At 34.1% G+C, this 10,700-nt stretch overlaps 1 protein-coding gene across 2 annotated transcripts in view; it reads right to left on the bottom strand.

Moving 5' to 3' along the window:
• Positions 1-10,700, bottom strand: part of USO1 (USO1 vesicle transport factor) — a 94,288-nt gene that overhangs the window by 46,280 nt on the left and 37,308 nt on the right. The window contains exons 4-5 of one of the 2 annotated variants that reach the window (XM_021718069.1): positions 10,346-10,422; positions 8,063-8,074 (exon numbers count right to left, since the gene is read on the bottom strand). In XM_021718069.1, coding sequence (XP_021573744.1) covers positions 8,063-8,074; positions 10,346-10,422 — 89 coding nt within the window. The remainder of the gene's footprint in view (positions 1-8,062; positions 8,075-10,345; positions 10,423-10,700) is intronic. The other variant, XM_008069060.2, reaches the window with a different exon arrangement.

The following is a 10,700-nucleotide window of genomic DNA, read 5'->3' as shown; positions in this document are numbered from 1 at the left end:
CCCAGACTGGAGTGCAGTGGCACGCTCCCGGCCACTGCAGTGTCAACCTGCTGGGCTCCGGCAATCCTTCTGCCTCAGTCTTCCAAATAGCTGGAACTACAGGTGTGCGCTACCACGCCCAGATAATTTTTTATTTATTTGTAGAGATGAGGTCTCGCCAAGTTGCCCAGGCGGGTCTTGAACCTGCGGGCTCAGGCAATCCACTCACCTCAGCCTCCCAAAGTGGGGGATTACAGGCTGATCCACCGAGCCCGGTTTAGGAGAAAATCTTAATGAGCTCAGATCTGGCAAAGATTTCATAACTGGGACACAAAAAGCATAAATTAGAAAACAAATTGATAAAATGGACCTAATCAAAAGTTTAAACTTTCTTTTCAAAAGAGAATGTTAGGAAATGTCACAGCCTGAGGAAAAAAATTTGTAAAATATACATCATAAAGGACTTGAATCTAGAATACATGAAGAACTATTATAATTCAAGTATGAGATGAACAGCTCAGTAAAAAAAAAAACAAGGCTGGGCTTGGTGGCTCAGCACTTTGGGAAGCAAATGAATTGCCTGAGGCCACGGGTTCAGACCAGCCTGGGCAACTTGGCAAGACCTTATCTCTGCAATAAAATAACAAAAAAATTAGCCCGGCATGGTAGTGCATGCTTGTAGTTCCGGCTACTTGGAGGGCTGAGGCAGAAGGATTGCTGGAGTTCAGCAGGTCGATGCTGGGGTGGCCGTGAATGTGCCACTGCACTCCAGCTTGGGTGATGGGGTGAAACTCCCAACACACACACACACACACACACACACACACACACACACACACACACAAAATCATACCAAGCGTTAGAGAATATATGGAAGAATACTATGGTGGGAATATATGACAACCACTTTGAAAAATAAACTCACTATATTACTTGGCCACTCCGTAGCGAGGCATTTAACTGAAGAGAAAGAAAAACATATATTCACACATAAATTGTACCTGAATATTTGTAGCATTTGTAAATGGAACACAGAAACCTAAATTATAAAGAATTGATAAAATGGACCTAATCAAAATGTAATAGCCAAAAACTGGAAGCAACTAAAATGCCCAAGAATAGGAGAATAACTTTAAAAATTGTTATCTATCTGTACACAAAATCTTCTCAGCAATAAAAGTGAATGAACATGGATACAGCTATGGGCAAAATTCAAAATAATTATTCTGAATGAAAGAAATCAGATTCTCCACCTTCAAAAATAGAATATACTGATGATTTTATTTACATAAAATTCTAGAAAAATACCTGTACAAACTAACCTACAGTGACAGAAGGCAGACTTGTGACTGAATGGAGATAAGATGGAGAGGCAAAGGATTCCACACATGCACAGGAATCTTTTGGAGGGGCTCTCTATTTGGTGGTGGTGATGAGGGTTTCACAGTTTACATGTGTCAAAACTCATCAAATTGTATACTTATGCATGTGCAGTTACTGCATGGTAGTTATATGTCAATAAAGCTGTGGGGGGAGAAATATAAATGGAGATATCAAGTGAGTATTTGAATATACAATTATGAACTTCAGCGCAGAGGTATGGGATGGACATACACATTTGAGTGGCAAGGATATGAATGATATCTGACGTTACAAGCCTGGTAAGATCAACAAGGGACAGGGCAAAGAAGGAAAGAAATCCGTGCCCTGGGGCATTCCAATATTAAGAAACTGGGAAGATGAGTAGAAAACTGCAAAGGAAACAAAGAGTTGACAATGAGATAGGAAGAAAACCAGGGGGCATTGAAACTGACAGGCAAATGAAAGAAGTAGTTCAAGAAGAAAGGAGCAACTATCAAATAATACTGATAGGTCAGTGCCTTCTGAACTTAACATGACCAAGAAATGAAGGTGCATCACCAATACAATCAGAGATAATTTCTGTTTATTTACAGAATGACAAGATGTGGAATAAAACACTAGTGGCAGTACAATATAATGGAAGAAGCTCACAGAAGCTTTAGGTAAGACTAGTTAAACACATTCAACCATTTAGAAGCCAAGCTACTGTGGGCAAGTAGCCTAAATACATGAAGTCCCAGTTTCCTTATTTATAAACTGGGGACAATATCTTCATATGGAGATTTCTATGAGGATTAAAAGTAAGTAAAGTATCTAGCAAATAAATCTTGGTAAGTAATGTATCCAATAAATAGCAGCATCATCACCACCACGACCATCATCTCTAAAAAAGAGTTCTCAGATTTGGCACTACTGACACTTCAGACCAGGAGGTCTTTGTTAAGGGAGGTTCCCTGGGCACCCCGGGTTTGCCCCCTGATGCAGTAGCACTTTTCGACTTTTCCTCAGTGTAACAGCCAAAAATGTCTCCAGACATTGCCAAGTGTCCTTGGGGTAGGGGAAGGGGAGTAAATTGATCTCAGTTGAGAAAAACGGTCCTAAGATTTACAAGATAAGCTACATATATTTACCAAGTTTCAAATTATATTGCACATAACAATTTTCCTTTGATGACTCATAAAAAGTTTCTGATTCTTATAAAGAAGCCACTAATGAGTTATTACAAATCAAGATGTAAAAGATGTAAAAAAAGTATATCCTATGATATTACAGAAACTTGTTTGTCTGTAAACAAGTATTGATATTTTTAGCTCATATATTTATCTGTTTCTCATAAAAGTTATATGCAATCTACCAAAATAAGTAACTGAGTTTATGATTATCTGGACTCTAAATATATAAAAATAAAATCACTTAATTTTCTTTTAACAGTAGTAAACTATTAATTTTTGTCCTTTAAACAAAAGAAGCAGTCACTATTTCCTATTCAAGGAAAAAAATAGAGAAGGGAATAAAAGAATGAAAAACAAAACAAAACTACACTTGGAAGCTATCATCATGTTCCTAAGTGATCAGAGATATACCAAGGCTGTTAAGTTAATGTGGTAGAGGTTTAATGCTACAAAGACCTAATATTAATCATAAGGAATAAGGAAGCTAACACTCAAACATAACTAGCGTGGATTCAAAAGATACTCTGCTACAGATCTGCTTACAGCATTTTCTGTTTTTCCTTTGGGAGTTGATAAAATTCTGTATTCTATTATTTTTACACCTGAAAGTAAAATCTTGCTTTGATAACTTGTGATTTCCAAAGCTCAAAGGTGAATTTACAAGTGGTCTTAGAAAAAAAACTGGTACCAAGTAAGTAGCAAGAAATGCACACCCATCTCATTTTATTTGCAAGTTGATGTGATGATGGAAAAGGGAGACTGTGAAGAAAACTAAGAAGATAAGGGAATTTGGGAGCTGAGTAAATCTTTTGAAAATGTCCCTCTTTAGAATCAGCTATGAAGAGGAGCTCTGAGTCCCACTGTGGTAAATGCCATGTATCCAATACAATCTCACAAGATTTGATGGGCTAATAAGCATTTATTTTTTATTGCACCCAGAACTCTAACAAACCATGGTTATGTGAGAGATAGTACAGAAACAAATACCTAGCCAAATTCTAGTAAAATTGTACAGATACAAAAACAAATTTTAAAAATTGCACAAGAAGGGCCCATGGGGAACATGTGTCAAGTAAATTACTCTCCAAATACCCGAGAAATTTATGTTCAAAAGACATGTAACGCATTCTCTCTCTTGAATTTGCTTCCGTCTAGAAATTAAGAGGATATGTGTATGTTAATCTAATCATGGATGCTTTCCAGACCTATTTCTATTTGCATATAGTCATATTTGTTGAATGAGATAACATTAGTGTATGTAATTAATAAATGAATAAATAATAAATCAACTGTGTTTTGAAAGATAATTTGCAGTATAACTGTTCTTATCTCAGCGGTGTGAGTATAGTAGAGAAAGTAAACTCAACTGTAGAGACAAGACAGTGTGTGAAAGCAGGCTGATGAAAGGAGGATGGGGAGACATGCCCTGTCCAAGGAAAGCAGCTCACAGCCACACAGAAACACAGGCCCAGGTATTATCAATCTTCAGAGTTTTTGTTATTTATTTACCTATTTATTTATTTGAGTTGGAGCCTCACACTGTTGTCTAGGCTGGAGTGCAGTGGCGTGCTCACGGTCACATCCACCTGCTGGGTTCCAGCGATCCTTCTGCCTCAGCCTTTTAAGTAGCTGGAACCACAGGTGCATATCACCATGCCCACCTAATTTTATTTTATTTATAGTAGAGACAGAGACTTGTCAAGTTGCCCAGGCTGGTCTTGAACCCCTGGGCTCAGGCAATACTCTTGCCTCTGCCCCCCAAAGTGTTGGGATGATAGGAGTGAGCCACTGCACCAGGCTAATCTTCAGAGTTTTTAAAAAATGCAAGTCTGAAATACAAAAATTGTTGTAAAGCGCCCTATTTATAATACTGGCAGTGTAATCTAAGTGGGTTAAGCAATCTTGCTTACAAGATAGACAATGCCTTTATGCCAAAAGTTTAGGACATCTAGAGAAAAGTTCAAAAGCTCAGTTATTGACATTTTGGAACAATAGTAAAAATTGCAAGCTAATCTAAAAAGAAAAGGGGGAAAAAAAAGATTTGATGGACTCTTTCTATGAAGCACTGTGTAAAATGCTGAAATATTTTTATGCATCTAAACATAACAAACCAATGGGTTTAAGCCTTAGTATATTTGAAAATGCAGGATAGTGTGGCATGTTAACAGATATCTGATGAAAGCAAGCACCTATGGACAAATACATTTGGATTAAACAAAGGTGACCAGGCCTCATTACAGGCTTCTCAGTAATTACTATACTAATGTAAATTCTGTGAAGCTTCAGAGAGGAACACAGTAAGTTTGTTAACTACAGACTCTTTTAACACAGAGCACTCTCTGGAACTTCTGTGCTACACTTTAAGGAATGCAGATCTAATACCATGAAAAGTTTAATTCGCTGATGCATTGAGCTCAAGTGAATAACTCAGCAAGAAGTAGAGTTAATAGTTTTGATTTATTCTGTAGCTATACACTGTATGAAATATTGTAGTTTTATCAGTATAATTAAGATCTGATTTGGTTTTGAACTGAATTGGTAAAATATGGTCCTGTTCCAATGATCAATGGTTACTTCTGGTTTCACACTGGTAATTTTACTAACTCCACTTCTCCATTTCTTTTAAGTTATAGTCACAAGATAGCACTTCTGAGAGTTCTGGGTATAATAAAAAAATATAGGCTCATTAGCCCATCAAATTAAATTTTGAGTCCCCCAAAATTAGCTAGGCAATTAAGGTGATACAGAAAGCTTTTATTGTAGCAATAAATTAGAGCTTTAACTACTATAAACTACTATCTTAATTATATCTAAAAGGTAAACTAAAACTACAAACATGAGAAATTATGTCTATCATACACATAAACAAAAGTATGAGATAAGTAAACCATCTTGGTTCATCTAGTATACTTAGATTATAACCCCTAGAGCTAAGTTTATTTTTCACATCCTATAGTTTATATACTGTGTTCTGTACTTACAAGGTGTAAAGTAAATGACCATTTGCTGTAAGATAAATGAAATGGGAGAAAAAATAAATGGCCCCTTGTTACCATAGTAAAAATAAACCTAAGACAGGTATGTAAAATGAAAAACTGACTTTTTAAAGTCCTTATAAAGATGCTCCTCAACTTACAACATGGTTATGTCCTAATAAACCCATCATAAACTGAAAATATCATTACACTGAAAATGCATTTAATACTTCTAAACTACTGAACATTATAGCTTAGCCAAACCTATCTTAACTGTGTTCAGGATACTTATATTAGCCTACAGTTGGGCATAATCAATTAACACAAAGCCTATTTTATAATAAAGTATCGACAATCTCATGAAATTTTTGAATACTGTACTGAAAGTGAAAAACAGGGCTGGGTGCAGTGGCTCACATCTGTAATCCCAACACTTTGGGGGTGGAAGCAAAAGGATTGCCTGAGCCCAGGGGTTCGAGAACAGCTTGAGCAACTTGGCGAGACCTCATCTCTACAATAAATCAAAAAAATTAGCAGGGTGTGGTGGTGCATGTATGTGGTTACTTGAAAGGCTGAGGTGGAAGGATCTCCTGAGCCCAGCAGATCAACACTGGGGTGGCTGTGAGTGTGCTACTGCACTCCAGCCTGGGTGACTGAGTAAGACTCCAAAAAAAAAAAATTGTAAGTCAAACTATCTTAAGTCAGGGACTGTCTCTATACCTCTGGACACTTTTCAGTCCTATTTATATGACTGGCTTTTGAAAAAACATGTATAGACACATTTATTCATAAAATGTATTTAAAGTTATAATTTTTCCAGTGGTGTAAACAATATTTTAAAAATTTCTATACCTCCTCTTTGTAATTCACTCCAAGTCAAGTTCACCACCTCAAGAATAAAAACGCTTAAAGAAAGAAGCTAGTCTAATAAAAATAGTCCTAAACCAGAATGAAGAAATATCACATAATCTTCTTTTATATTGATGGTCAATTAAACAGATACATTTATACTTTTTAATATTTACCTAAATTTTCTATAAACTAGTTATGTGAAATACACGATTTAATAAAGATTTTAGTCAGAAAAATAAAGCAAAATTGGTCACAATTTATTCAATCATAAATCTATGAAGCACTAGAAAAAAGAAAGAAAAAAGTTTATTAAAAATTACTGTTCTACCTACTGGATGATACCATATAAGTTATATAATCTCTGGGCTTACAATTTCTCATCTTTAGAAATGAGAAAAATACCACCGATCTCACAGGCTGTTATGAGCATTAAGTAAGATAAAAAACATGAAAGAACTCTTTAAATTTTAAAACTCTAGAAAAATATGATAATAATAGAAACCACAACTACTGACCTTTACCACCCAATAAAATAACAGCTTGATAAAGTCAAGGAACAAGGTTCTAGTATTTTCTGATTTCAGACAAAAGGTTCAAATGTCACAAAAGGTAAAGCTTTAATATATGAGTATCTTAATAAGTTAGTTTCTTTGTTAGTTTTTTGTTATGTATAGGCAACTTCGTTATGTACTATTTAAGAACTTGTTTAGATAAGAATATTCCCTTCCTCATTTAAAAAAATTAAGCATCTCAGGAAAATTGGTAAAACAAGACAAAACAAACTTGGTTACTTTAATGATGAGAAAAAGGAATATCAATGTTAAAAGTAAATGGCATTTAAAACAGATCATAAGAGAGAAGAAAATATTAGTGAGTTATCTGAATTAATGTAAAAAAATGTGAGTAACTAAAACGATGCTTTCCATGCATTAATTTAAAGGGACAATATCAATATATAAATATTATCTGAACTGGAATACTATATATTATTTTTATGTATTTTTTAGAGACAAGGTCTATGTTGTCCACCCTGGAGTGCAGTGGCTTTTCACAGGCACCATCATAGTGTACTGCAGGCTTGAACTCCTTGGCTCAAGAGATCCTCCTACCTCAGCCTTCTAAGTCCCTGGGACTACAGGTGTGTGCCACCATACCCGATATTATTTTTAAATAAACTGTCTAAAAACTTTTCTCTAGGAAGTAAAAACTTCTTACTTCTTTTTTTTTTAGAAAAGAAGTATGCAGAGTAATTTTGAATAAACTGTCCTACTAGAAAAATAGCTTTAATGTTATTAAAAGAAGCACTAGAGTATGTTATGTATTTCGGACAGAAACAGAATTAGTAGCTGTGGAAATAATAATAATATAAGTTTATCCAACATTCCTTTTGAATTAAGGAGTTCTTATATAGTAAAACAAATTTCTTATATAGTAAAACAAATTACTATACAAATTTATATAGTAAAACAAATTTCAATTTTCAAATTTCAATTAAGGAGTTCTTATATAGTAAAACAAATTTCTTATATAGTAAAACAAATTACTATACAAATTTATATAGTAAAACAAATTTCAATTAAGGAGTTCTTATATAGTAAAACAAATTTCTTATATAGTGAAAAAAAGAAATTTTTTTTACTAGTCAGAAGAAACATTACTTGACAGTGTCCTTTTATATTATCAGCCTAAAAGCATCATGCACATGTAAATGCAATCTTTTACCTTCAACATCATCTGAAAAGGTAGACAAAAGTAAATGAAATGTGGGTGATAAAATAGTTTTTTTTTTTGCAGTAGTAGACACAACAAAATAGGAGCTTAAAAACATGTAATAAACAATACAATCTCTAAGAAAAAGAAACAAATACATTTTAGTCAAATATCTGAGATATATTAAAAAGAAATATAGCATATACTCTATTTGTAGTACTCTGAGGCAAATACATCATTAAAGTAAGGAGTTATAGCATATTCGTAAAGTAAAAAATGGAGTTCATTATGTCAGCTAAGAACTACCTCTGACGAAGCAGTAAGGAAAAAGTATCAATAACAGAAATGAAAGACACATTTCTCAATATCTAGATTTTTAAAAAAATGAACTCTTTCAGGATGAGTATGTTTTCAGAAGAAAAAGTCCTTTAAAGAAGGTGATTCTATTACTGTTTAACCAGATAATTGTTTATTTTGTTTTATTTAAAGGATCATTCTTGGATGCTAAATTAAAAATAAAGAGCCTACATACATACATAAAGAAAAACAAAAAAAGCTGGCTTCAGCCATGATTATATTTTAAGTTTATAACAAAGGAAATTATCTAATTAAATATAATGTTGCTATACATTTTTTTTTTAAGAAAGCAGGATTTATTGAGAAGACAGAAAAGTTCCCACAGTGGGGGTGGGGGGAGACCCAAAGAGGTTGCCTACTATACATTTTTTAAGAGAAAATCATCCCCTGCAACCTAACTAGAAAAAAAGTTTAATTTCTGATCTGAAACACGGGGGGAAGGGGGCGGCTAAGAAAGTCTTTTTCTTTAATGTGTTCAAACAAGTGTGTTGCATCTAATTTTCTTAGAATAACTAGGAAAAAAAATACACTAGAATAGCAGTCCACTTGTGTGCATATTTTATCTAAGCATTGTCATGTGATTGGCAACATTTTTCATGGGTACCAAAACATGTTTCTAAATATTTTTCACCCCTGAGAAATAAAGCTAAGTTGTAGGCTAGATAGCATAGAGAAATGAAAAAATTTTTAAGAAGATATTTAAGTCTAAGGAATTGTGACTATTCAACACAACCTAGTTTCAAATGTTCCCATTACTAGTATTCTGCAAATACTGACATACATTCTTGTCCTACTTTTATTTTAATAAAATATGTGCAAGGTCATACATCTACAATTTCTGATTTGTCTACTCAGAATTTTGAAAGATCATTAACCTGCAGTGTAACTTTATATTCATAAAAAATGAGTCTATTTACCCTTCTGACTTTGTAGAATAATGGAAAACTCACTATATCCTACTGCAATAGCCAATTTAATATAAAAGAATGCACTCTTCAACAGTATTATGAAATGTAACTGCATGCTTTGCAATATACAGAAAAAATGTATACAGACTTCCATTAAGTATTTCACATGACAATAAAGTAAATTAAGAAAATTATAGACTTTATGTTAAGTATTCAAGTATTTTGACACAAAAAAGAAAAGGAGAATGTACTATAGAAATATGTAGATTTAAAAATGATCCATATCACTGCACACTAAACAGACTTAATGTAAGGAAAAGAACTTTCTAAATTTAACAAATTGCTGCTCTTTACAAATTAACGTAAGTCTTTTTTTTTTTTTTTTTGAGTTGGAGTCTTACTCTGTCGCCCAGACTGGAGTGCAGTGGCCACTCCCGGCCACCGCAGTCTCAACCTGCTGGGCTCCGGCAATCCTTCCGCCTCAGCCTTCCAAGTAGCCGGAATTACAGGCACGCGCTACCACGACGGGTTGATTTTTTGCTTTATTGTAGAGATGAGGTCTCGCTGCCCAGGCGGGTCTCGAACCCGCGGGCTCAGGCAATCCACTCACCTCAGCCTCCCAAAGGCACAGGATTACAGACTGAGCCACCAAATATTTAAGTATTTAGTAGGAAAAAGTTCTCTAACTTCATACTGCTTAGATAACATAAATAAAACAGTGTGATTTTCAATCAAAAGCCAAAAATAATTATTTAACCACGAACTGGCAACATGTATACTGCCTAAATAAAACCAAATACAAGAGAGCAGACACATTACTTTAAAAAAAAGATCGTATTCCATCTCATTATGATCACACACAAAGCAATCATTCTAAAGACAGTTTTCTAGAACTAAGCCTATGTCTTTATTGACTTTTTAAATGAGAAAGCAAATTAAAAAAACTTATAAATAAATGTGTAAAATAAGCCAACTTTAAAAACAGCAAAAATCAGCACAACCCCATTAACACAAATAACTGGAAACTTACCTACTTCTTCTTCTTCATCATTAGATATTATATTATATAGTGTGTCCAAAGCATAACCTATTATTTCAGAATCCGAACTGTAAAAAAGAAATTATTACACTTAAACATTGCTAGTCATAGTGCAAACTGTTACGACTTTTTTTAGACAGTCATTTAGCAAAACTATGTGAGAATCCCATTTTTAAAAACCTACTCTAAGAAAATATCAGAGAATAAACTGTAAAAAATATAAAATTTTATTCATAATTGTGAAAAATTAGAAGCAACTAAACAATGATTTAAAAAACACAAAACAAGCCGGGTTCGGTGGCTCAGCCTATAATCCCGCACCTTTGGGAGGCTGAGGTGAGTGGAT

This window comes from Carlito syrichta, unplaced genomic scaffold (genome assembly GCF_000164805.1).
Source record: "Carlito syrichta isolate Samal-C Ts95f unplaced genomic scaffold, Tarsius_syrichta-2.0.1 Scaffold311780, whole genome shotgun sequence".
Classification (NCBI taxonomy): Eukaryota; Metazoa; Chordata; class Mammalia; order Primates; family Tarsiidae; genus Carlito; species Carlito syrichta.
This window is presented reverse-complemented; position numbering and strand designations above follow the sequence as displayed.